The 26,749-nt window shown below is 49.7% G+C and overlaps 4 protein-coding genes, 3 long non-coding RNA genes and 1 pseudogene across 8 annotated transcripts; 5 read left to right on the top strand and 3 right to left on the bottom strand.

Annotated features, from left to right (window-relative positions):
- Nucleotides 1–2,012: 2,012 nt before the first annotated feature.
- LOC119766189 lies at nucleotides 2,013–4,841 on the bottom strand. The gene has a single exon (XM_038250620.1). The coding sequence runs from the start codon at nucleotides 4,839–4,841 to the stop codon at nucleotides 2,013–2,015; it is 2,829 nt and encodes a 942-aa protein (XP_038106548.1).
- On the bottom strand, nucleotides 4,838–5,704 carry LOC119766188. The gene has a single exon (XM_038250619.1). It carries the CDS (start codon nucleotides 5,702–5,704, stop codon nucleotides 4,838–4,840), a length of 867 nt encoding a protein of 288 aa, XP_038106547.1.
- A 952-nt stretch (nucleotides 5,705–6,656) lies between these two features.
- On the top strand, nucleotides 6,657–7,793 carry LOC119766802. 2 transcript variants are annotated; one of them, XR_005277141.1, is made up of 3 exons: nucleotides 6,657–6,850; nucleotides 6,912–7,123; nucleotides 7,196–7,793. XR_005277141.1 is itself a non-coding variant. In XM_038252665.1 (2 exons), exons 1-2 carry the CDS (start codon nucleotides 6,672–6,674, stop codon nucleotides 7,090–7,092), a joined length of 360 nt encoding a protein of 119 aa, XP_038108593.1. In that variant the 5' UTR covers nucleotides 6,657–6,671; the 3' UTR covers nucleotides 7,093–7,141. The 2 variants fall into 2 exon arrangements, 1 of the variants encoding a protein (XP_038108593.1); XM_038252665.1 differs by lacking the exon at nucleotides 7,196–7,793 and having other exon boundaries at nucleotides 6,912–7,141.
- Nucleotides 7,794–10,250: 2,457 nt separating this feature from the next.
- On the top strand, nucleotides 10,251–10,757 carry LOC119766806. Its single transcript, XR_005277144.1, has 2 exons — nucleotides 10,251–10,522; nucleotides 10,601–10,757. It is a non-coding gene; the product is annotated as an uncharacterized LOC119766806 (long non-coding RNA).
- A 113-nt stretch (nucleotides 10,758–10,870) lies between these two features.
- LOC119766187 lies at nucleotides 10,871–13,882 on the top strand (annotated as a pseudogene).
- Nucleotides 13,883–14,674: 792 nt separating this feature from the next.
- LOC119766186 (uncharacterized protein K02A2.6-like) lies at nucleotides 14,675–22,371 on the top strand. Its single transcript, XM_038250618.1, has 5 exons — nucleotides 14,675–14,985; nucleotides 15,056–15,186; nucleotides 15,303–18,315; nucleotides 18,387–18,978; nucleotides 20,650–22,371. Exons 1-5 carry the CDS (start codon nucleotides 14,675–14,677, stop codon nucleotides 22,369–22,371), a joined length of 5,769 nt encoding a protein of 1,922 aa, XP_038106546.1.
- A 1,245-nt stretch (nucleotides 22,372–23,616) lies between these two features.
- LOC119766805 lies at nucleotides 23,617–24,104 on the bottom strand. Its single transcript, XR_005277143.1, has 2 exons — nucleotides 23,851–24,104; nucleotides 23,617–23,773 (listed from the first exon to the last, which is right to left on the bottom strand). It is a non-coding gene; the product is annotated as an uncharacterized LOC119766805 (long non-coding RNA).
- Nucleotides 24,105–25,224: 1,120 nt separating this feature from the next.
- On the top strand, nucleotides 25,225–25,880 carry LOC119766808. Its single transcript, XR_005277146.1, has 2 exons — nucleotides 25,225–25,609; nucleotides 25,668–25,880. It is a non-coding gene; the product is annotated as an uncharacterized LOC119766808 (long non-coding RNA).
- Nucleotides 25,881–26,749: the final 869 nt, after the last annotated feature.

The following is a 26,749-nucleotide window of genomic DNA, read 5'->3' as shown; positions in this document are numbered from 1 at the left end:
AAAAAATTGAAGCAAATGAACAGGGTTTAGCAATTGTTCGTTTATGCTCATTGAGAGAATGATTCAATTATTAAAAAAAAATCTTCAGGTAATACAAATTAATTTATTTTTACTCTAAATATCATCCGACCAACTGCTTGTCCATTTGAAGGCAATTTGATTCCAGATATAAAACTTGCTAGCTCAACAATCTCTATTTTTAAGGCTTTTCTTTTAGACATCGTTGCACTTTTTGGAGGTTTCGGAATCTGACATAAACTTTTAATAATCGTCAAAGGCAAAATATACCGCAATTTGTTGTAGGGAAGTGTTCGCGCGTGTGGTCGGTTCGGGGATTTCGGACACTAATCATAAACCGTTTAGCACTGATTAAAACAATTTATTGCGCGAACAGAAACTACACAATTTATTCTTAAACGCGTAGCTGTCTGGCGTAGTCAACGGTTTATTTAAGACTATACTCTAAAAGGGACAGTACATGAGAAGCGAGCCGGGGAGAGATCTAAAAGAGCGAGGATCACCTCTGCTCACTCTGCTCACTTCAGGGACAGACAGGGACGGAAAAACATTTATTTGTGGATCACATTTAGGCTGGTAGAATTTGGAATTTGATCTCTCGCGCGATCATACCGGCCGCCTTGGAATCACTCGGATTCAAACATTCTTCTCGTCTGTTTTGATTCTTATCTTCGTCTCTTATATACTACTTCTACTGTATCTATTGTTACCCTAGGTCAAGTCAGATTTTTGTTTGCTTATGTACTACGATCGCGGCTGCGGCCGTCGATCGAACACGGACAATAGATATTGTTCTTCTGCTGGACTGTAAACATCGTGCATTTCGCTGCAGTCGAAAATGCATCGATTTCGCCACGGATTTGCTGCTTTCTGGACAGGACTGGACCTTGGACCATCAATCAGGATGCCGCGCTGCTGCTGGCGACACTTTTGGGGTTGATTGGTGTCGTGGTGCGCTGCAAAACGCTGATTTTGTCGTTCTTTCAGGTGCTGTTTCATGATGGCGTCGATCGACAGCAGGTCGACCTTGAACTTGAGCTGGAACTGGGATGTGCTTGATTTGCTACCGTCTGCTGGTGTACATTTGAAATGCTGCTGCTTGGCTCGATCGGATGATCTTCTGTTTGTCGCGGGGGTGGATGCTTTGATGTGCTGCGGTTGTTGTTCGACGGCGTGCCGCCGACGTCGGTTGTCGGTTCGTCTGTCTGCTTGCTTGCTGCTGTTGATCTGTGCGCTGATCTGCTGAACGCAAAGCCACCGTGCGTGGGTGGCGCCGTGCGTGATCTGCTGCTCTGCTATCTGATGCGATCGGTGACGCCGTCGTCGGCGTCGATGCGAGTCTCCCTAATCAGATGAGAGGGTGCTTTTTAATCGGAAAAATTATATTCAAAAACGACTTGCCTGAACTGGGGGAGACCTCCGTGGCCTCCCCCGACGCCTCCTGGCGTCGCTGTTGACCCTCAGCGGTTACCGACACGATGGTTCTCCGGGTGTACGATGCTGCGATGACGGGGGTTGGCTCCATCGGGCTGCGATTGGGAACGAGCTGGCCAAGCTCGCTGCTGGTCGTGGCAGATGGGACCGGGAGGACGTCTCCTCCGCTGTTGTCATCGTGTGCGTGTACCTCGAAGAGTTCCAAACGTGGAATGGATTTAGCTGGGTTCAGAATTGGGAGCGGTCTTGCGACTGAAATGGCGCTGGGCGCAGCTGATTTATGTTAATCCGTAACCGTGCTGTGCTGGAAATTGTCCAGCGAAATCGCAAGCAAACATCCTTCGTGCAAAACCACCACCGAAACAAAACAGGTTACCTTAAAGCATTTCGAAAGTTCCGATCTTTTGAACGGCCTCTGAGCGCAGAACGACCCGCAGGTCTGGGCGCAGACAGGGTGGCGACTATGGAGGAAAAAGATTCGGTGAACTTTTTGAAATTCAAAACAACACATAACTTAACTGGTGTGCGGAGGCCTTCCGACCTCCGCCGTTGGAGGAGTCCTAGTTCTCCCCTTGCGCGGTAGAAAGGTTGTCACGGATCGGCAGAATGCAGATCTTAGAGATCGCACGCTGATAGCTACCGTCCTTTGTGCGCACCGTGACGACACGGATGTTGCCGTCAGCTCCCGGGTGGATATCGGAAACGCGTCCGAGCTGCCACTTCAACGGCGGGAGGTTCTCGTCCTTCAGCAGGACCATGGTTCCGCCAGCAACGTTGTCTTTCTGCTTAGTCCACTTCGTGCGGTTGTGCAGGTCCGACAGGTAGAGGTTGGACCACTTCTTCCAGAGCTGCTGCGTGTACCGCTGGACAGTTTGCCAGGCCGACAATCTGTTCTCGGGAATGTGGTCGAGGTTTGGCTCAGGAATCGCAGTGAGTGGACGCTGGATCAGGAAGTGTCCTGGGGTGAGCGCTTCGAAGTCTGCGGGGTCGTTGCTGAGCGGCGTGAGCGGTCGCGAGTTGAGGATCGCTTCGATCTGAACCAGCACAGTCTGGAACTCGTCGTACAGCAGGGTGTGCAGCCCGATCGTACGTTTGAACAGCAACTTGAAGCTCTTCACTGCGGACTCCCAGAGGCCGCCGAAGTTCGGCGAGCGAGCGGGAATGAACTTAAATTCGATGCTGTCGTTCGCTGTTTCGCGGATGATCTCCTCTTCGAACTGCTGACTTAGGAACAGCTTAACGAGTTCGCTCAGCTCACGTCTTGCGCCGACGAAGTTCTTGGCGTTGTCGCACATGACCAGCTTCGGTTTGCCACGCCGGGCAGTGAACCGTTTGAGGGCCGCCAGAAATGCCTGCGTCGTTAGGTCTGCTGCTAGTTCTAGGTGAACAGCTTTGGTGACCAGGCAGACGAAGATGGCAACGAAGCACTTCACTGGGCGAGCTCGGCGCTGCGGGTACGCGACCTGAAAAGGTCCGCAGTAGTCAACTCCGACTCGTGCGAACGGTGTACACGGAGTGACTCGTTCGGGCGGCAGATCCGCCATGAGCTGGTCCAGAACCTTCGGCTTGACACGGAAGCAATCGACACACTTGTGGATCACCTCGCGAACGAGGTTGCGGATGTTGATCGGCCAGAACCGCTCACGCACAGCAGAGATCAACAGTTGTTGTCCAGCGTGAAACATGGACTCGTGATAATGTGTGACGATAAGCTTCATGAACGGATGACGATGGTCGAGAATGTACGGATGCTTCCGATTGTCCGAGACTGCGGCGTGCTGCAACCGGCCGCCGACGCACAGGATTCCATCGATGATTCTTGGGTTCAGCGCAGCGATGCGGGTGTTGCTTGGAATCGCGCGATCTCTGGACAAAGCATCGTACTCTTCCGGGAAGCATTCTCGTTGAGCGAGGCGCACCAGCTTCTTCAAAGCGACCTCGAGCTCTCCAGCCGTCAACGGACCAACTCTGCGACAGTGCTTGTTCGCCGCACGGCTGTTGAAACAGAAGCGGCAGATTACAGCGGTCGTCCGTATTGTCACGGTGTACGACGAATTCACTGTAAACAGTCTGCAGGGCTCGGTGTCACGTGCAACTGCAGCGACAGCGTTGTGTTCCTCCAGTTCTTCGTGGTCGAAGTCTGCTGCGTTCGGCACTTGAGCGTGCGGCCAATGCTGGTGGTCAAGACTCAGCCAATCGGGTCCGTTGAACCAAAGCTTTGAGTACTGCAGCTGCATCGGTGTCATGCCGCGAGAAATGATGTCAGCTGGGTTCTCTATTCCGGGCACATGGTCCCAAGATCCGCTCTCCGTCAGATGTTGAATCTCGGACACACGGTTGGCCACGAACTGGTTCCATCTGGACGGCAGTGACGCAAGCCAGCAGCGTACGATCATGGAATCCGTCCAGAAAAACGCTTTGCCTCGGAAGTTGATGGCGTTGGCCACCTTCTCGTACAGATGCGCCAGCAGCAGAGCGGACGCCAGTTCCAAGCGGGGAATCGACTGCTTACGCTTCTTCTTCTTCAGGTTCTCGAGCGGTGCGATGCGAGATTTGGAGGCCAGCAAGCGGACGGTTACGTCGCCGTTGGCCGAAACGGTTCGGATGTAGATGCACGCACCGTAAGCGTTGACTGAAGCGTCGCAGAACCCGTGAAGCTGCACATTCTGGTCATCTGCACCTGTGCCAATCCAGCGGGGTATCGACAGGCTGTCTAGACCGGCTAGATTTCTGCGGTATTCACGCCAGTACTCCTGCAGATCTTCTGGCAGAGCGGCGTCCCAGTCCAGTTCCATGTGCCACAGCTTCTGCACGAAGATTTTCGCTTGGACGACGACAGGACCGATCAACCCGTACGGGTCGAAGATCATGGCCATGTCTGAGGCCACGACACGCTTCGTGATCACGGCAACGTCGTTCCACTTTGGCGATCTGAAACGGAAACTGTCCGTACTGGGCTCCCAGACGAGCCCGAGCGTCTTGACGGTTGCGTCAGACGTGTCCAGTTCTAGCATGGTCCGCTCGTCGCGAAGATGTTCCGGGACGTCAAGCAGGATGTCTCGGGAGTTTGAGTGCCACTTTCGCAACGAGAATCCACCAGATTCCATCAGATCGACCATTTCGGCGACTAGCTCTTTTCCTTCTGTGACCGTGTGCGCACCTGCCAACATGTCGTCAACGTAGAAGTCACGTTTGAGGACCTTGGCAGCGGATGGGTGCGTCTTTTCTCCGATCTCACCGAGTTTTTGCAAGCACTTGGTCGCTAAATACGGCGCTGACGCCGTTCCGTACGTGACAGTGGTCAGCTCGTAGACTCGGATGGGTTCGTCCACATTGTCTCTCCAAACAATCCTCTGTAGTCTCTGGTCGTCAGGCTGGACGCGAATCATACGGTACATCTTGGCGATGTCAGCGACGATGGCAACTTCGTAGTGGTGCTGTCCGGCCTCAAGACGCAGTGGTGTGGTAGGTAATACGCTAACTCTCCCCCGGCCGTGTCGCCGGCAACCCGTTTCATGTGTCCCATGGCTTCGTACTCGTGAATAAAATCACTGTACTGTTGTTTCAGATCTGGATTCGCTGACAGCCGCTTCTCCAGTCCCAGGAAGCGTTTGATGGCTGTTGATCTGGACTCACCGAGACGCTGGACAGCATACTTTTTCTTGGGCAGCGTCACAACAAATCTGCCAGTTTCGTCACGAACCGTCGTCTCCTCGAACAGCTGCTCGCACGTGGATTCTTCGATCGAGTGCGTGCTCTTGGTGCGGCACGTTTCCAGTTCCCAAAATCTGGTCAGCAGCTCGTCGATTGCCGCGACGGATACGAGAGACGTCGATTCTGGAACGCTGCCGGGAAGCCGGCCGGAAATGATCCAACCGAACACCGTGTTGTGCAGCGTGGGACCGTCTGCAGCTGGTTTCACACGTTCGTCCGTCAGCAAGTCCATGTAAAACTCGGCACCGATAATGACGTCCACTGGACCGGTTTTGTGGAACTCCGGATCAGCCAGGAACATCCAGTCGGGCAGCTGAATTGTAGACGGGTCGATGTACGACGTCGGCAACGAGATGTTGAGCTTGGGCAGGACGTGGAACTGCATCTCCGACTCGTACGCTGAATTCTGATCGGAACGCGGACCGACATCTGCACGCACGAGCTGCGTCGACACGCAACGCGACGTTCCGATCCCTTGGATCGGCAAATACGACGATTGTCGCTCGAATTTGAGTCGTCGCGAGAAATCTCTAGTCATCAGACAGTGCTGTGAGCACGAGTCAAGAAGCGCACGCGCTAGCGGTTCCGAAGCGGTCTTTAATACGAATGAGCGCGGTTGACAGGATGATGTTGTGTGTGGGCGTGACGGGTAGTGCAACGTAGTTTTGGCTAGTGGTTTGTGCAAGGGGGTTGACACATCAAATATTTTCATTCAGATTATTCTGTTCATTCCAGAATAATTCTGGAATGATGCTGGCCATACGCAGAATTATTCCGTTTCCATTTAATTTTGTTTAAGCGTGTTAACCAGCAAGAGCTGTCATGTTCTCGAAAAAAAGTAAACATCAACGTAAACGTCGCCGCTTGTGGCAAGTGGAAGCTACGCCGAATTGCTTCCAAACGCGTACCCGCAATCCGGATGCGGACCTCACGGAATTTGCCAGTAGAACGGAAGCCAGTAACAAGCCAACGCAATTTTTCGCCGCCACGGTCACGACGATAAAACAGCGGCTCGCCTGGACACGATTAGACTTTTGGTGTTTGAAAACAATCCGCGGAAAACGCGACCTGGTCCAGTTGAATCCGGTTTGAGGACACGTTGTTTGCAAAGGCGTCGACAGATTTGGAGAGTTCGGTGGAGAATAGGGAACTGAACTGGAAGTTGGACGCCAGCATCCGGGAGTTGTTTTTTTTCACTTGTCGCCGTACTTTATGCTGCAACCTTAACCTCAAAACTAGACGGCACTCGAACACAATCAGAGCGTAGTAAAAAAGGCCGCTCCTGCCCAGTCAAATCAATCCGAATCCTGAAACGGAATCTAATTAGAATCGTATACAAATTCCGTTTCAAACGCAACAACCGGTTCCGTGATCGAACCGGTTGTTGCGTTTGAAACGGAATTTGAATAAGATTCTAATTAGATTCCGTTTCAGAATTCGGATTGATTTGACTGGGTGGCGGCCACCATCAACATGATCACCACCACAACTCGGAGACGGTCCAGATGAAAGACCGTCTCGTGATAAACAATTCAGCGAGGAAGTACGTAGTGGTCATACTCCGGGAGTACGACACGGTGCTTCTGCCACTTCAACGGCAGTGTCACCGACGAGCACCTGGATCACGACGGAACTCAATGATCAGATCTGTTCCTTTTGTTGGAAGGGATTTCGTGAAACCTGGGTGAGTTTGTTAACAAATCCGTTCAGTGGAACTTAATCTAATCGGTTTATGTTTCCCTCAGGTCCTGCAACTGTACCAGGTCTCCAACCTTAAACACGGTCATGATGGCAGATTCGTCCAGGTTTGGTATTAATCTGGTGTATGCTGTTAAAATCGCCGGAATACTTCGAGGGCACCAGTTGCCCAACCAACCTGAATACTACCTGAAGGTTTCAGCACCGATGTGGAGGGCGGTCTGCTAATTCACGCAACTTGATCTGGAAACAAAGAAAAGTGAGTTTCGAATTCGTGCCTTTTCCGGTGCATTTCCACACAAGCTCATTTTTCATCCTTTTCCGTTCACAGGAGGGAAATAAGGATAAGGCCTAACCCGCGGCCAGCGATGCCCCGAAAATCAACGAAAAGTAAATCTCGTCGAATGAACCCCGAAAGACCCCGAAAGTGCACCGTTATCCGCACAAGTTTTAAGTCAGCAGCTTGCTGGAGGCATTTATCGAAAAGTTTGCGGTTTGAAGGACGGGGACGTGCTGGAGTGTAGGTCGCTGTCGGTGGCAAGAAGGATTCACGCGATCTGATGGAAAGATTTGTGTGGGCCAAGTTGTACGAGAGTGAGTCGACTTTTGTCACACTTTCCATGAAAGATGCGCCCTGGAAAGATCCTCAAGGTCAAGTTTCCAGCCGTGGATAAGCTCACACGCCAGAGGCGAACAAATTTCTGAGCGAACTCTGCCCCATCTACTCACCTCTGGGCAAACTCGTCGACGACTATTGCATCAGCCCGACCTTCATCTGCGGCCACCCTTAGATCATGTCCCCGCTCGCAACACTACCGGCCATCGAGTTAAACGATCCGGCCGTCTAGCGCTAGCGATTCGAGCAACAGGCTGCCGACACAGCAACCGGCGATGACGAGACTCAGCTGGAGGACGAGAACTTCTGCAACGCCCTGAGGTACGGTCTTCCATCGACCGGCGGCTAGGGCATGAGAATCGATCAGCTGACCGACAACAAAAACATCTGCTCTTCCCAGCGATGGAACCGGACGATCCTGAAAAAAAAGTTGCTGCGGCTGTGACGAAAGGAGCTGCGCTCAGTGTTTTGTTTGCTTAATTACAATAAAGATCGGCCTCGTTTGTGATCCTAGTTTTATCGCGTGCACCCGCTGCAGCCCACTGAGAATTTTGGCTCGAGCCTTGACTTGATTCAGGCTCGATCTCGAGCCAGATCGAGTCGAGGCTCGAGCCAAAATTCTCAGTGGGAGGAGTCCAACAGGCAGGAATTCGTCGATGATTGTAGGATTCAGGTCGTCAACCTGCCGACGAGGTGGCCCATCAACCCGGCGGACGTTGGTACCAGGTTCTATCGAATATTCTTCCTGCACTGATGGACTGATTTTATTTGTTGCCAAAAACCCAAAAGTTCAATTCAGGTGACAAAATATTCGAATACACATAAACTGCATTTAATCGCTAACTGATAACTAATAAATAAAAAATCTAGAAAAGGTAAAAACACGCACACAATTCCCGTTTAGACAAAGGTAATTTTCGTCCGCCTTCGGTCGTTTTCCTGCCATACGTTTAGCTCCTCTTACTCCTCGATGCAGGCGTCCTCCTGGCCCAGCTTAGTCGTGCAGCGCTTCATCACGTCTGAGATCTTGACCGTTTCGCTCGCACCGACCAACTCTCGCGTCAGCGGAAAGATCTTGTCCGACGTGTTTTGGGTGCTGTGAGAAAAGAAAGATTTGTTGGTACGGGCGTAATTTGAGTCATTTATAAAGTAACTTACTAAGTGGTCTTTACTACTCGGTTTGGTTCAGCGAGTCCTTGAATATTTCCAACAGATGGAGGGCCTCCTAAGCGTTTACAATGTACTCGGACAGTTCCGGCGGGATGACCGGCACTTTACGCTTGCACAGTGCGTTGTACCCGCGGATCAGCGACATGCGGTCCGGATTGTCTAGGATGAGCAAGCAAAGCGGCTCGCAGTTGGATGTTCTGCTAGATGGTGTGCCGTGAGTTGTAACGGCCGTACGCAGGATTGGCAGCGGCAAGAATCTCCGAGATCTCCTATCAGGCAGATGTTGATGTTTCGTGCCGTTCGGGCATTGATAGACCAACCAGTAGAAACAGCTGCACCTTCTTCACGTCCAAATGGCCATAAATCTCCGGCGTCAAACGGTCACATGTATAAGTGGCCACCGTCATCATGGGCTTTACCTTGGTGCAAAGGGTAACGATTCCTCGAACCGTGACCAACTTGCCGATGCAATCCGCCTTTACCTCCCGGGTCGAAAACGCCTGCGATACGCTCGGAGCCTTGAATTGAATATCGTAACGTTTGACCAGTTCGGCCGGAATCGTGTTCCAAGCATCATGCGGCTTGTTCGGATTCCACGTCCGCGATCTGTTCCTTGCCGGTTACACTGCCATCCTAGCCGGGTCATCTCCACTTCTCCATCAGAGCCAGCGGATTCCCCGGTCACCGTTTCGAGGTCCCAGAGTCGGGGGGGGGGACCTCGCCGAATTTGTTCACCTTGAGACAGACTTCCGCCACGGCCGTCTCCTGGTGAAAACGATAGTCTTGTTGAAGGTGGCCGCGAAAAGAGGCTGGTTATCAGCTCGTCACTGGCTGTTTTTTTTAAACGTCCTTTTCCACCCGTAAATTTCGTGAGATCCGCAGGGGCTTTCGCTTGCCGCAAACGAAACACGATCGTATAACAACATGGGATGAAAACATTTTGCTTTATTTTGATTTTTTTACGTTTACACGCTAATCTGGAAAACTCATATTATAGAGCAAAACATTCTCATCATTCCAATCATTCTGGAATTAAACTGGAATGATTCCTGAATGATCGAGTGTCAACCCCCTTGCCTCTTACACTAATTTTCGTTTTTCTCGAAAATGAAACAAAATTTCATTTATTTTAAGTATGGGGCACTTTAAGGACGTGTAGATGAACAATCTCGAGCATAAAAGTTTGAAGTTACAAAAATAATAATGTCAAGATAATTACTAAACCTACCACAGATATCTTTTGGTAATTTTGAAAGTTGTCACATTTTATTAAAAATCATTACAATATACTTTAGGCATCATATTACAATACTTATCCATAAAGAACAGTAATACTCGACCATAAATTTAGGAATCAAAAGGTATGACGAATTTCTGTTTGACTTGAAAACGTTATTACAGAAATCGTAATTTGTTTTCGTGTTCCTGAGTAGTTAAAAATTTGCGTAATTATTTCAGCATTTTTCAAATGTAATTACATTTCTGCATTGCCAAATTGTTTCGATATTAGGTAACTTTACTACCCATTTATTGTGACAAATCAGACACACCTTATATATTCGAAGAACTTTGGTGCTCGTCTTGCTGGACGGTTGACAGCTTGAACTAACGTTTCATTGTGTTTGAAATTTTCACGCTTCAAACAAGTCGCTCTGTTTCTGCTGCTACTTTTTCATTTATAATCAGTTAATTTGCCAATAAACGCAGAAAATTTGGTGAAAATGTGAAAAAAGCTTGCTGCTCTTCCCGCTGGCCCTGCGGAAGGCTAATTTGGCTGAGATTTTACAAGTTAGCCATCTCCTAGTGGACTGAATCAACTGGACCGGCCCTCAATGTTCTCCGCCGTGAAATCATTTTGTTTCTTCGAAACAGGTACGAATAGTTGCTGCTGGTTGCTACAAAAGTGTTGAGTAACAAATTTTTAAACAAATTTGTTTCTGTTCTTTTCAGGTTCATCAATCAACTCGGGAGTGCGAGAGCTCGAGCCTCGTTGCCGAGCCATGGATGGCGCCGCGAAAGTTCTCAATTCTTGAATGTTCCGCCCTGAAGGATGCCCAACACAGGAAAAGAAAATAATTTGGAAATAAATAATGCTGTGTGGAAACGCGTCTTGTTCTTATTATTTCTCGAAGGGAACCATTTTTGGGCATGGGCACATCTCACTCATACAGGCGCAAAAGCAAGCTACTCGCACTAATACATCAACAAACTATAAGATGAATGAGTTCACTAATACAAGAAAACAAAGTATACATGTGTTGGTGTAAAAGTGGTTGAAAAAGCTCGAATATTTCTTGCGGGTTTCCCTCTCGTAGATTGTGCGTGATTCCTCACCTGTCCGTGCATGGAAGCATTTCCCACTTCTTTTGACATTTTGCCATTTTGCCATTTTGACATTTTGACATTTTGACATTTTGACAATTTGACATTTTGACATTTTGACATTTTGCCATTTTGCCATTTTGACATTTTGACATTTTGACATTTTGACATTTTGACATTTTGACATTTTGACATTTTGACATTTTGACATTTTGACATTTTGACATTTTGACATTTTGACATTTTGACATTTTGACATTTTGACATTTTGACATTTTGACATTTTGACATTTTGACATTTTGACATTTTGACTGTTCGACAATTTCTCGGGTAAGTTTTCAAAAAGCCGTAAGAGCCACCGTGACCTCTTACACTAATTTTCGTTTTTCTCGAAAATGAAACAAAATTTCATTTATTTTAAGTATGGGGCACTTTAAGGACGTGTAGATGAACAATCTCGAGCATAAAAGCACTGACGAACTGACGTGCCACCAGGAACAAATTTGTCGATCATTTTTGACCGCACACTGTTTCTTTTTCTCTGTACTATTTTCTTCATCGGCGATTGTCAGAATTCGCGTTTGACGTTTTGTCACATCAGCTGATTCCTTGTTGTTAAGAATCCTGGAACAACATGCGAAATTGGCGGAAAAGATTTAGAATGGAATTGTTACGAAAAGTCTAAAACAAGCGAGGGGGACGTCACTCCGCGATAACACACTAAAACGCACAAAAACGAGCTCGAAAAGCATCAACGCTACTCATCGTGCCGAGTTTTCACATAACGCCACCTTAAAGCAAGTTATCGCAAGTTAACGCGCGTTAAAGCGAGTTAAAGCGACCAGCGTCTGCTCGACTTTTGAACCAGGGAAATCCATCTTGCAACCTTGCCGTCGAGCAGTTTTTGGTCGTGTTTGGCAACTCGGTATTTGTTTTGGTTTTTTTTCAAGCAGTTTTGACAGAAAGAAAAAAACAAAGTATAAATTGCGATTTTTTGTCAACGGCCGGAAAAGTTTGTTCCGGTGGGATCGCCGGCTCCACCGTCCACAGAGCGCACGTTTTGACGACCGGAAAAGTTAACTTTACTCCCGGTGTGTTGTGTTTGATCGGCGGCTCTAACATCAAGTCAGGATTTTGGCGGAAAATCCTGGCGCAAACTCAAGTAGGAGCAAAGTTTTCGGGTAATGTTTTTTTAGCAGTGAGATTTTAGTTGTGATTATTTTAATTTTGTATTGTTTTTGCAGGCAGATAATCGACGCGCTTGGATGTAGATAAAGCCTAGACTGAGTTCATTCCAGTGCCGGCGCTATTTATCACCACCTGTTGCCCTGATTGTGACCTTCCCCCAGCGAATTGCCGAAACGTTCGCCGAGGAGGAGAAGGGCGAATTTGCCTGGCTGTCCTCGTTTGTGGGGGGCATCCCAACAATCCGGCGGCCAAGACCCTTGTGGACATGAGTCGCTACCAGGACGCAGGGTTAGCGATGGAACGACTTCCGTGATGGTCAGAGTTGCTGCGCGAGGCGGAAAAGTTGATCGAGCAAAAGTTGCACCCGCAGACGATTATTGCCGGGTGGAGAGCGGCCACGCAGGCGGCACGTTCGGCGCTGAATGCCGCGGCTCAGAATAATTCGAAGGTTGCGGAAAAGTTCCGAGAGGATTTAATGAACATTGCCTGGACGACGCTCAGCTCGAAGATTCTGACCCAACAAAACTACTTTGTCAAGCTGACCGTCGATGCCGTGATGCGATTGAAGTGTTCTGGCGAATTGACCGCGATATAGCGCAACTGGCGGTTGCTTGGAGGATTCGTTCCTGGACGAGGGTTTCCTGCTGGACAAGAAGCCCGGTGTGCACAAGCCGAAGCGCACCGAGAACGCAAAGATCTTGATCGCCAACACGCAGCTGGCCATGGACAAGATCAAGGTTCTTGGATCGAGCATCAAAATGTACTCGATGGCGAAAATTGCCGAGCTGGAGGTCGCCGAGAAGGAGAAGATGAAGGAAAAGCTGACAATTCGGTTCGTCTCGGTCGTTGCGATTTGATCGAGCAGGTCATAATCGGCGAAAACACGCTACTGCGCTTCAGCGGAGTTCCCCTCGGAGAGGCCACGTACGACACGGACGGGAAGATTGTGTTTGTCTCGTCGAAAGCCGATCGGGCGGAAGATGAAAGAAAAAAAATGTGGAAAAACGACAAGCCAGAAGACGCCGTGGACAAATACGAGGATGAGGAACCTGTGTCGAGGCCGAACGGAACCGAGCGGGCTGAGGTCGAAAAGATAATGGCCAGAAGCAGCGAGGAGAGTACGTGCTGCACATCAAGACATCCGGTGGTTCCCCAAATCGGACCATCGGAAGTTTACAACAAGCGGACTTGCTTGTGAACCTACTCGGGCCACCGACAGGCCATGTGTAACGTGAGTTTTAAAAAGTGCGGCGATAAGCTCGTGTCGGCCGGGTACGATTTCTCCTTAAGCTGTTGGACACCGAAACGGACGACGTCGTGTCAGGCTTAAGTGCGTGAAAGATTTCCCCCTGTGTACGGTGGAAGCGTTGGACTCCATTTGGGTGAGTAGATTTAACTGGAAATAATTGGATAAGAAACCTCAAATTTCCTTATATCTTACAGTGGGACCCAACCTTACCCGCAGAATCTGCATCATCCAGGAGTACGGCCGTCGTCCGGGCGCGGTCAACACGACAACCTTCGTCGGCGAAAACCGGAGCATCGTGACGACCTCCGACGACAAAGGCTTGCACGTCTGGGAGTGGGACATTTCGGTAGACATAAAGTACATCGCCGATCCAATGATGCTCACGATACCCGCAGTCACACCTCCCCAAACGGCAAGTTGTTTGCCTGCAAAAGCTACATGTTCTCCGGTTTTGCCTGTTCCCCCGACATGAGCAATCTCGTGTCCAGCGATGGCGACGGCAAAGTATACATCTGTTGAACTGCTTCTGCGAACAGCTGACGTAAGTTGGTCCGGATCTACCTGGAGGTTTTAGGGGTTTAATTCTGGTTCTTTTGCAGACTGGCAGCATACGTCGTACGCAGATTCTCGAGTTCCTACTCCAGCTGGCAGAGGCAGGCCACTTTCATGGCAATCTGACGCTGGACGTGGTGTACAAGATCGAGTTGGAGGTGCACAAGGTAAGACGGAAATAGCTTGAAATCGACGAGACTTATAAATAAAATCCTATTTACAGATACCCATCACCTCGTCGGTGTTCCGGACAACCTGGCTCAGGGGACTCAGGGAGCTGAGATACCGGTTCTGGGTTTCAGTCGACAGCGTTTGAAGATCTCAACGACGACAGTTTCACGCTGGAGGAACATCCTGCAGATATTACGAAGGATTAGTTGACGGCGAAGCAGACGAAGAACATGCTTCGTGCTATGGCAACACTGTCCATAGCGAGACGCCGCACCAACACACTCAACGTTGTGCGATGGGCACACCTTGCGAGGTGACAGCTTTTTCTAAAGCGAGCAACGATAAAGCAAAGCCACGTTTTGTAAACGCTCTTACTTAAAATTAGTTTCTAGACTTAAAATAAACTCTAATGTTAGTCTCTAACTCGTGTAATTCATTAACGGAAGACATAACATTGTTTGGCGACGAGGATTAGTTCGGTTCCGAGTAGTTCGCGTCGGTTTTCGGGTTTTCGCGTTCGAGCGGGGTTCCTAACCTCAAAATGCCCCCGAAGGTGACGCCGAAGAAGGACGGGCCGCAGCAGCAGCCGGATCTCACGGCGATTCTGGCGCAGCTCACCGCCTACTTGGAGAACCAGTCCAAAACCCAGGAGGCTCTCCTCGAGCAGCTCTCCAAGCCGAAGGACAACGAGTTCCTGATGGAAACACTTTCAAACACCATCCCGGAATTTGTTTACGACCCCCAAGGCGGACTGGTCTTCGACAAGTGGTACTCCCGGCACGAGGAGGCCTTCAACAAGGGCGGGGAGAAGCTGGAGGAAGCGGACAAAGTGCGGCTGCTCGTGCGAAAGCTGTCCTCGGTGGATCACGACCGCTACGTGAACTACATCCTACCGGAGAACCCACCGGACAGATCGTTCCAGAACACGGTGGACACGCTTAAGGAGATGTTCGGGCACCAAACGTCCGTGTTCTTCCGGCGCTACCAGTGTCTGCAGACGACCAAGCGGAATGCGGAGGATTTCGTCACGTACGCCAGTACCGTCAACCGAGCGTGCGAGGATTTCAACATCCGGACGATTACCTCCGACCAGTTCAAGTGCCTGGTGTTTGTCGCTGGTCTGCAGTCGGAGCGGTACAAGGACATCCGGACCCGGTTGCTGGCGAAAATGGAAGGCGAGACGGCGGAGCACCCGATGACTCTCAAGAAGCTGTTATTGGAGTGCCAGCATTTGGACAACCTCAAACACGACACTGCTGTTATTGAGGGTCCGAAGCCGGCCGTCAAAGCGGTCCAGCAGGATCGCAGCGGTTTTCGCGAGTCGGGCAAACCGGAACGGAAGTTCGACAACAGGAATCCGGCCAAGGCAACCCCACGACGTCCGTGCTGGCAGTGCGGGCAGATGCACTTTGTTGCAGACTGCTCGTACACGAAACACACCTGCAAGACGTGCGGCAAAGTGGGACACAAGGAAGGATACTGTGCTTGCTGCTCCAAACCCTCCGGTTCCGGAGAAGGTGCATCACACACAGCACCCGGAGGCGGCAAGAAGAAGCACAAAAAGAAGCGGGCCGACGGCGGGGGACACTCAAACGGAGTGTACGCTGTCAACAAGGAAGGTGTCGTCGGACGGCGCAAATTCGTGGAAGTTCTGATCAACAACGAACCGATCGAACTCCAGCTCGACTGCGGATCGGACTACACCATCATCTCGACGGATTCACTTCCCCTGCTCGGCAACCCAGAAACCATTCCGACGGAACTGCGGGTGGCCACAGCCTCAGGCAAACCCCTTCCGCTGGAATTGGAGTTCGAGTGTGACGTCACGTTCCGCGGGACCACCAAGCGTTCCGTGTGCTACGTCACTCCTGTGCGCGGTTTCAAGGTTCTTGGGAGCGACCTGATGGAAGCTTTCGGGCTGTACGACATTCCGATCAACGACTTCTGCAAGCAACTCACAACTGCGGAGGACTCGTTGGCGTGTGGTGCCGCGCTGAAGGTGAAATTTCCGGCGGTGTTCCAGGAAGGACTCGGACGGTGCACGAAAACGAAGATCCAGCTGTTCCTGATCGACGGGGCGAAGCCGGTCTTCAAGCCTAAGCGGCCAGTGCCGTTCCACTCGCAGCGGCTGGTCGAGAAGGAGCTCAACCGATTGCAGGACATGGGAGTGCTGGAGCCGGTCGACTACTCGGACTGGGCGGCACCCATCGTGGCAGTTCGGAAGGCGCAGCGCGACGCAGACGGAGATCCGGTGGTCCGCATTTGCGCGGATTACTCGACCGGGTTGAACGCTGTGCTGGAGGCGAACAAGTACCCTCTCCCTACCCCCGACGACATCTTCGCAAAGCTGGCTGGCAGCAAGTTCTTCAGCGTGATTGACCTGTCGGACGCTTATCTGCAGATGGAGGTAGAGGAGGAGTCGCAGAAGCTGTTGACTATGAACACACACAAGGGGCTGTTCAAGGTCAAGCGTCTGCCGCCGGGAGTGAAACCCGCTCCTGGAGCCTTCCAGAAGGTCGTTGACAACATGCTCGCCGGCCAGGAAGGAGCGGCGTCGTTCCTCGACGACGTGCTGGTGTTTGGCCGAACGCGCGCGGAGCACGACCGGAACTTGGAGCAAACGCTGCAGCGGATCCAAGATTTCGGTTTCCGGCTCAAGATCGAGAAGTGCAAGTTCTACATGACGGAGGTGAAGTACCTGGGCCACATCATCAACCAAAACGGAATCCGCACCGACCCGGGGAAAGTGTCTGCCATCTCGCAGATGCCACCGCCGAAGAACCTCACCGAGCTGCGTTCGTTCTTGGGCGCGGTCAACTACTACGCGAAGTTCATCAAGGAGATGCACCAGCTGCGTAGGCCACTCGATCTGCTGCTGAAGAAGGACGCAAAGTGGGCCTGGTCGGACGACTGCCAACGATCGTTCGAGCGCTTCAAGGAGCTGCTCAAGTCTGACCTGATGCTGACCCACTACAACCCGACGCTGGACATTATCGTGGCCGCTGACGCTTCGCAAACCGGAATCGGCGCCACAATCCGACATCGTTTCCCTGACGGTTCGGAGAAGATAATCCAGCACGCCTCAAGATCGTTGACACCGGCGGAGCAAGCGTACGGGCAGATCGACAAGGAAGCTCTGGCGCTCGTCTACGCTGTCACGAAGTTTCACCGGATGCTGCTGGGACGACGGTTCGTTCTGGAGACAGACCACCAGCCTCTGCTCCGCATCTTCGGGTCGCACAAGGGAATCCCGACACACACGTCCAACCGACTGCAACGACTGGGACTCGTTCTGCTGTGCTACAACTTTGGCATCGACTACGTCTCCACGGCGAACTTCGGGTACGCGGATGTACTCTCCAGACTCATCGATTCGGCGGCCAAGCCGGAGGAGGAGTACGTTATCGCCGCTCTGTATCTGGAGGACGACATGTCGGCGGTCTTGGAAGACTCCGTTGGCAACACACCTGTCACTTCCAAGATGATCGCCGCTGCTACCGCCCGGGACAAGGTGCTCAAGAAAGTGGTCCAGTACTTGGAAGGTGAGTGGCCGGCCAGCGCAAGCGAAATCGACAACCTGGACGTGAAGGCGTTCTACCACCGGAAGGAGAGCCTGGCGCTGACTCAGGGCTGCATTCTTTTCGGCCAACGAGTGGTGGTGCCGGAGACCTACCGAAAGCGGATCCTGCAACGCCTGCACCACGGTCACCCGGGCATGGTCCGGATGAAGAGTCTGGCTCGGAGTTTCGTCTACTGGCCGCACATCGACAAGCAGGTGGAGGACACGGTGAAGCAGTGCGCGGACTGTGCTGCAGCTGCCAAATCTCCCCCACACTCTCCACCAGAAGCCTGGCCAACACCAGCGGGACCATGGCAACGCATTCACATTGATTACGCGGGCCCGATCGATGGTCTCTACTTTCTCATCATCGTGGACGCTTTCTCGCGATGGCCTGAGATCTACCCGACAACGACCACGACCGCTAGGGCCACGATCCAGTTTCTTCGAAGCACGTTCGCACGCCTTGGCCTGCCGATGGTGCTCGTGTCGGACAACGCTGCTCAGTTCACTTGCGACGAGTTTGAGTCCTACTGCAAGGCGAACGGAATCACCCACATCCTCACCGCGCCCTACCATCCGCAATCGAACGGGCAAGCGGAACGCTTTGTGGACACCGTCAAGCGAGGAATGAAGAAAATCAACAAGGAGAGCCACTGCAGGAGACACTCGACGTGTTTCTGGCAACGTACAGGTCGACGCCGAGCGGAACAACCGAGCAGAAGTCACCAAGTGAACTGCTGTTTGGACGTCAAATGCGCACCACACTCGACCTACTGCGACCACCACCAACACCGGTTGCTGAGATGAAGACGACTGCTGAGAACGACCAGAGACGAGAATTTGCACCTGGCGACTTGGTGTATGCGAAGGTGCACAAGCGGAACGACTGGTACTGGGAGGCAGGAAAGGTCATCGAAAGGCTCGGCTCGGTGAACTACAACGTGTGGTTGGACGGCCAACGTTCGGGGCTGATCCGGTCGCATATCAACCAGCTTCGTCCACGGCACGAGTCAGCGGATTCGCCGGCGCGCGGTCGCGCTGTTAACCTTCCGCTGGACATTCTCCTGGGCGAGTTTGGGTTCGCTCAACCAACAACTGAGGACGACACGCAAGCAGCTGTGGTGGAAGGCGCGAACCAACCAGGAATCACCGAGCAACCTGGCAACAACGATGGACTGGAACCAGCTGTGATCCAACGGCCGATCCGGCGGGCTTCGACGGGAAGTATTCCGCCGAGTTGCGTTCCCGTGCCGACGACGACGATCACCAGGAGTGGACGCGAGGTTCGGCTGCCGCCGAGGTTTGATCACTACGTGATGTCTTAAAGAGGAGATGCTATGGCAACACTGTCCATAGCGAGACGCCGCACCAACACACTCAACGTTGTGCGATGGGCACACCTTGCGAGGTGACAGCTTTTTCTAAAGCGAGCAACGATAAAGCAAAGCCACGTTTTGTAAACGCTCTTACTTAAAATTAGTTTCTAGACTTAAAATAAACTCTAATGTTAGTCTCTAACTCGTGTAATTCATTAACGGAAGACATAACACTTCGCGTGTTCATCGAGTTCGGTCTGGTTCTGTTGAAGCGGTCGAGTAGCGGAACGACAACGGGTTGCTGCAACGGCACAGCTGGAGGTGAAAACTCACACAATGTGTTGACATCTGATTGGCACTTAATTCGTTAATAAGTGCATCGACAAAGAGATTCGGGTTTTTTTTATTAAAAAATATGTATTTAGTTTGCTTGTTGTTTTATTTATTTTTCAATTTAATCGTTACTCGCATTCTGGAATTGAGCGGAAAATTGTTGTAGTAGTTGAAAGATTTATAAATAGCAGCTTTTCACCCACCACTACGCTTAAGTTTGTTAGAAAATTCCAGCAAAACGTGTTCCGCGTTGTTGTGCTTCTTTGTAAGTTCCGGTAGTTGGGCCAGTTTTATTTCGAAGCCCAGAAGCTTGAACGTGACTGGATTTTCCCGGAAACTGAGGAACTAGTTGATTGGCTATTTCCTGGTGAAACATTTTTGGTTTTTGTGACCGCTTTTGGGACTCAACTTAGATTGATGAGAACTTCGTCTGGATTGTTCATGTTGCGCCATTCCTGAGGATTCTATGGGCGGTTCCTCAAGAATCTTTCTAGGTTTGTCACACTTTAACGGAACACTCTGCTTTTCCCGTTCGCTTATCCGGTGAGCCCAAACTGTTATCGGGACCTCGATCGGGACACTTTTGTCGTCACCGTCGATTTTTCGTCGCACTTGAGATCCAGCTGGCGACTCTGTTTGTGCTGCCAACTTCTCCTTGTACTCCTTCCTGTGCGCACTCCCACAGATCATTTTGAATTCAACTTTGTGTTCCAGTGTGTCCTCATCAACTTGATCAGTCTCCATCTGTTCCGGCTCGTCCTCTGCCTCCATGGTTTTCCCAGCAACGGTTTGTCAAGCTGTTTGTCGATGTGAAATTGTCTTTTCCGGAAGAAAGTTCTCTTGATCTCCGGCTTTTATCCGACCGCCTGGCATTTGGCGTTTGCTAAAGCTATGTCAGCAATAAATCCCGCAACGGATTGAAGCTTTTCAACGGAGTTGTTGGTGGTGGCAGGTTCCTTTTCGACGACGGATTGCTTTTTTTATGGCCAGCGACAAAACTATTTCTCTTGTTGTTTACTAAAACAAACTGCTCGACAGAATTGACAACGAGAATTGTCATTTGCTCTTGACAGTTCGAGCTGTCAAAAAAATCGAGCAGTTTGATGTGTGAACGCAAAAAAAGGTAAACCAAAAAGCAAGTTAACGCGGTTAACGCGCGTTAAAGCAAGATAAAGCGGAAAGGTGAAAGTGAACGCTGAAAAGGTTTGAAAAGGAATCTTTAACGCTCGGTCAACGCGGAAGTGACATCCCCCTCGGTACGGACGCCACTTCCTCCTGCAAACCGATCATCAACCGCTGCTCAAGGTATTCGGCTCGAAGAAAGGCATTCCTGTCTACACGGCGAATCGTCTTCAACGCTGGGCCTTGACGTTCCTGCTGTACGACTTCGACATCCAGCACGTTTCGACGACGGCTTTCGGCTACGCTGATTTCCTCTCCCGGCTGATGTCATCCCAAAGCCGGCCAGATGAGGATTACGTGATTGCCGCCGTCTACGTCGAATCCGAAGCCAGAGCCATCCTCGACGACTCAATCAGCAACCTTCCAGTCACTCACAAGATGATCGTGGCTGAGACGCGAAAGGATCCAGTTCTCCAGCAAGTGGTGAGTTTCCTCAACGAAGGTTGGCCAGCGAGCGCCAAGCTGATTGCTGACCCTGACGTCAGAAAGTTCTTCGCTCGGCGCGATGGACTGCAAGTCGTCGACGACTGTGTGATGTTCGGTGATCGGATCGTCGTGCCCCTCAAGTTCCGCAAACGGATCATTCGCCAACTGCATCGCGGACACCCAGGGATGGACCGCATGAAGTCTCTGGCCCGCAGCTACGTTTACTGGCCGAACGTAGACGACGATGTGGTGCAGTTTGTTCGCCAGTGCAAACCGTGCGCTGCTGCAGCGAAATCCCCGACGAAGGCGACCCTCGAGTCGTGGCCTCTCCCGGACAGGCCGTGGCAACGTGTCCACATCGACTACGCTGGACCAGTCGATGGTTACTACTACTTCGTCATCGTGGATGCCTACTCCAAGTGGCCCGAGATCTTCCGCACTCGTGCCATAACCGCAACTGCAACCCTGGACATGCTTCGTGAGACCTGCTCCCGTTACGGCAACCCGGACGTCCTGGTCTCAGACAACGGAACGCAGTTCACCAGCGGGCAGTTCGAGGAGTTTTGCCGTGCAAATGGTGTCACCCACCTCCGCACTGCGCCCTATCACCCGCAGTCAAACGGCCAAGCGGAGCGATTCGTTGACTCACTCAAACGTGGCCTCAAGAAGTTGAGTGAGGGGGAAGGCTCGCCCACATTGGAGCACTTGCAAACGTTCTTGTCGGTGTACCGTTCCACGCCCAATCGGAACACACCGAACATGACGTCTCCAGCTGAAGCATTCCTTGGACGACCGGTGCGCACCACACTGGACCTGCTGAAGAAGCCTGTTCCTGCCACACCGATCGCCGTCAACCATAAGCAGAACGAGCAGTTCAACCGTCGGCATGGAGCCGTCAAGCGCGAGTTCAAGGACGATGACCTGGTCTACGCCGAGTACCACCAGCGCAACACCAAGTCCTGGATTCCCGGCCGTGTCGTCGAACGGAAAGGTTCCGTCAACTACATCGTGCAGCTGGACCTGGAAGGAAGACAGAGGATCGTGAGTTCGCACGTCAACCAGTTACGCCCTCGCTACGATGCTGAAGTTCCTGACCAAGTCCAACAACGTCTACCGTGGGAGATCCTGATCGAAGAAGCTCGACCGTTGCTGCTAGCCGACCAGGAAGAACCTGAAGCTCCCATTGAGATCGACATTCCTGTTCCGGACAGTCCCGCACCACCGGCCCTGCCTGGAACCGAAGATCCGCTGGAAGGTGGATCTGGCACAAATCACTTTGTGCTGCCTGAAGATGCCGTACACGCCGACAAGCCCGTTACGCCGCCGAAGCCGCCGACGCTGATACTTCCTGTTGGTCCACGACGTCCCGTTCGACCGTCCAGGATTCCACGGTGGCTGAACATGTACGACATCTCTTAAGGGGGAGATGTAGCAGGCCTTGACCTGCACAGCTGATGCAAGTCAGTTCAATCCCGACTAGCAAACCAGTCGGATGCAAATAAACAGTTTTTCCGCTACAACTAACTGTCTTTCTGTTGCATAGCAACGTATTTAACAGAAAACTTACCCGAGAAATTGACAAATTGTCGAACAGTCAAAATGTCAAAATGTCAAAATGTCGAACAGTCAAAATGTCAAAATGTCAAAATGTCAAAATGTCAAAATGTCAAAATGTCAAAATGTCAAAATGTCAAAATGTCAAAATGTCAAAATGTCAAAATGTCAAAATGTCAAAATGTCAAAATGTCAAAATGTCAAAATGTCAAAATGTCAAAATGTCAAAATGTCAAAATGTCAAAATGTCAAAATGTCAAAATGTCAAAATGTCAAAATGTCAAAATGTCAAAATGTCAAAATGTCAAAATGTCAAAATGTCAAAATGTCAAAATGTCAAAATGTCAAAATGTCAAAATGTCAAAATGTCAAAATGTCAAAATGTCAAAATGTCGAACAGTCAAAATGTCAAAATGTCAAAATGTCAAAATGTCAAAATGTCAAAATGTCAAAATGTCAAAATGTCAAAATGTCAAAATGTCAAAATGTCAAAATGTCAAAATGTCAAAATGTCAAAATGTCAAAATGTCAAAATGTCAAAATGTCAAAATGTCAAAATGTCAAAATGTCAAAATGTCAAAATGTCAAAATGTCAAAATGTCGAAATGTCAAAATGTCAAAATGTCAAAATGTCAAAATGTCAAAATGTCAAAATGTCAAAATGTCAAAATGTCAAAATGTCAAAATGTCAAAATGGCAAAATGGCAAAATGTCAAAATGTCAAAATGTCAAAATGTCAAAATGTCAAAATGTCAAAATGTCAAAATGGCAAAATGACAAAATGGCAAAATGTCAAAATGTCAAAATGTCAAAATGTCAAATTGTCAAAATGTCAAAATGGCAAAATGTCAAAAGAAGTGGGAAATGCTTCCATGCACGGACAGGTGAGGAATCACGCACAATCTACGAGAGGGAAACCCGCAAGAAATATTCGAGCTTTTTCAACCACTTTTACACCAACACATGTATACTTTGTTTTCTTGTATTAGTGAACTCATTCATCTTATAGTTTGTTGATGTATTAGTGCGAGTAGCTTGCTTTTGCGCCTGTATGAGTGAGATGTGCCCATGCCCAAAATGGTTCCCTTCGAGAAATAATAAGAACAAGACGCGTTTCCACACAGCATTATTTATTTCCAAATTATTTTCTTTTCCTGTGTTGGGCATCCTTCAGGGCGGAACATTCAAGAATTGAGAACTTTCGCGGCGCCATCCATGGCTCGGCAACGAGGCTCGAGCTCTCGCACTCCCGAGTTGATTGATGAACCTGAAAAAACAGAAACAAATTTGTTTAAAAATTTGTTACTCAACACTTTTGTAGCAACCAGCAGCAACTATTCGTACCTGTTTCGAAGAAACAAAATGATTTCACGGCGGAGAACATTGAGGGCCGGTTCCAGTTGATTCAGTCCACTAGGAGATGGCTAACTTGTAAAATCTCAGCCAAATTAGCCTTCCGCAGGGCCAGCGGGAAGAGCAGCAAGCTTTTTTCACATTTTCACCAAATTTTCTGCGTTTATTGGCAAATTAACTGATTATAAATGAAAAAATAGCAGCAGAAACAGAGCGACTTGTTTGAAGCGTGAAAATTTCAAACACAATGAAACGTTAGTTCAAGCTGTCAACCGTCCAGCAAGACGAGCACCAAAGTTCTTCGAATATATAAGGTGTGTCTGATTTGTCACAATAAATGGGTAGTAAAGTTACCTAATATCGAAACAATTTGGCAATGCAGAAATGTAATTACATTTGAAAAATGCTGAAATAATTACGCAAATTTTTAACTACTCAGGAACACGAAAACAAATTACGATTTCTGTAATAACGTTTTCAAGTCAAACAGAAATTCGTCATACCTTTTGATTCCTAAATTTATGGTCGAGTATTACTGTTCTTTAAGCATTGTATTAGATGGATAAGTATTGTAATATGATGCCTAAAGTATATTGTAATGATTTTTAATAAAATGTGACAACTTTCAAAATTACCAAAAGATATCTGTGGTAGGTTTAGTAATTATCTTGACATTATTATTTTTGTAACTTCAAACTTTTATCACTGACGAACTGACATGCCACCCCGAATTCAAACTTGACCGCACTTTCCTATCTTCCTTCTCACTCACCCTCAGCGATCAGCGATTGTCAAACAGACGATTTGACAGATGCGCAGCTGCAGTTTCTGAGAAACTTTCTGGTACAACAAATGAAAATGGGAGAAAACATATTTAAACCTAAAAACTTCTACGAATTCTGAACTTAACGGTGAATATTTTGCAAATCTTGCATTATTGAATGGAAAATGAGGCAACTCAATTTGAGTTAAACTTTCAAAATAGGCTTGTTTTCGAGGGGGGACGTCACTTCTGCGCTAACCGAGCGATAAAGCTTCCTTTTCAAACCTTTGCAGCGTTCACTTTCACCTGTCCGCTTTAACTTGCTTTAACGCGCGTTAACCGCGATAACTTGCTTTTTGGCTTAAATTTTCTTGCGTTCTCGCATCACACTGCTCGATTTTTTTGACAGCGAGAACTGTCAAGAGCAAATGACAGTTCTCGTTGTCAAATTAATCGAGCAGTTTGTTTTGCTAAATTTTTCTCCGTCACCGGACGGATAGTGGTCCCTAAAAGTAGGAACCAAGATTCGGCTTCAAAGATTGCAACTTCCGGACTGTTCCATTAATGAAAACGGGCGTGTACCGGGCCGGTGTTGGGTGCGAAGAGCCTGCCAACGGAGCTGTACGACGATGAACCAGGGGAGAGCAAAACCGATGGAGACAGATCATCTGTCGGAACCGTTTCCTGCGTCTGCGAAGGGTTCCTGTTCCAGCGATTCGAGACGGATCGGTCTTTCGTCGATTTCGTGGTGGAGACACCTTTTCAGTGTGGGAGTTTGCAAAAAGGATTGACCAGGATCGGCCACGAAGTGTTTGCCAGGAATCGAAAGGCCAGAGGAGAACAGTGGTGGCAACCAGAAAGTGGCCAATGAGATCCTTGAGCTGGCTGTGAAAATCAGGGCGAAGCGTTCGAACATCTGTTTTTGTGCTAATCGGAGCCGGCCGGAATCTCTCAGAGCTAAAGCCGTCGACCTGCTACATGGTGTTGGTAAGTCAAACACTATTCTTACTTTAGTTTTAGCTCAAATTGTTTTTTCTTCACCTAGAGGACGGCATGATTGAGAGACTGGCCGTGAACAACTACAACGCATAGGGGCGCGTTTCCCAGCTCGGAGGACAGCATCGACTGCAGCCGGCACAGGCTCCCGTTGTTCCGGAGACCGTCGCAGTTGCGTCCAACAGCGGCGGTGAATCCTGCTTGAGCTAAATGCATAAATAAATCTTAAGGTAAAGTGAAATAAACAGTGTCAACAGAAAAACAGGATTTTATTCAATTAATTGTACAAAATCATATCGAACTAAGGAGGCTGCGGGACAAATGTGCCGCGGGGTGGGACCAGTGCGCGAATGTTGATCTTTCTCTGAATGCTGCCCAGCTGGTTGAGTGCGTTCAGCGCTCGATCTTGGCCGTGATTGTGATGCAGCAATGTCGGTGCTTGACGGAGTCACGCTTTTAGACCAGGTCGCGGATCGACTAGAGTGAGAAGAAGCCGTAAGTGAAGTACGGATCGGCGATGCGCAGCATTTTCTTGGTGGCCATGTTCAGCTTGAAGATGGTGGTTGTTGATCTGGTGCAGACGGAACAGCAGCAGCACTTTGCAGACCTTAGGACTTGTGTCGGTGATTCATCTTTTTGGGTATCATGTTGAACCAATCGTAACCGTTCACTTCACCGCGCGGAAGAGTCCCTTCGATGGGGTCGGGCTCGGGAATGTTCAACTTGGAGTTGCCCGTCCTTGAAGAACTCCGCCAGCATAGGCGATGCTGTCCTCGCGGTGGTCCAGATTCAACAGTGGACCTCCCTCCACGAAACTATTCGTATCCGCGAGGAGCAAGAGAAACTCAAGAATCAGCGCACGGCGATACTGTTGGTCTGCAAAAGAACCAGTATTAAACCAGTAAAACCTCCAGGTGGATTCGGACCAGCTTAGGTAGGCACTCAGCTGCTCGTACAGGTCGTGAAACAGATGTAGACTTTGACGACGCCAAGCCATGCCGTCGTCGGAGGTCGTCAAGAGCTGGTTTTAGTCGTTCAAGGTGATCGAGTTTACCGCGCCCAGATGTCGTTCATACTCCTGGACGAAGTCGCTACTGCAGGTGCCCCACTGTAAGAGAAGAAAATTTGAGG

Source organism: Culex quinquefasciatus, chromosome 2 (assembly GCF_015732765.1).
Source record: "Culex quinquefasciatus strain JHB chromosome 2, VPISU_Cqui_1.0_pri_paternal, whole genome shotgun sequence".
NCBI classification, from domain to species: Eukaryota; Metazoa; Arthropoda; class Insecta; order Diptera; family Culicidae; genus Culex; species Culex quinquefasciatus.
Note: the sequence above shows the minus strand (reverse complement) of the source record. Positions and strands in the feature narration are given on the sequence as shown.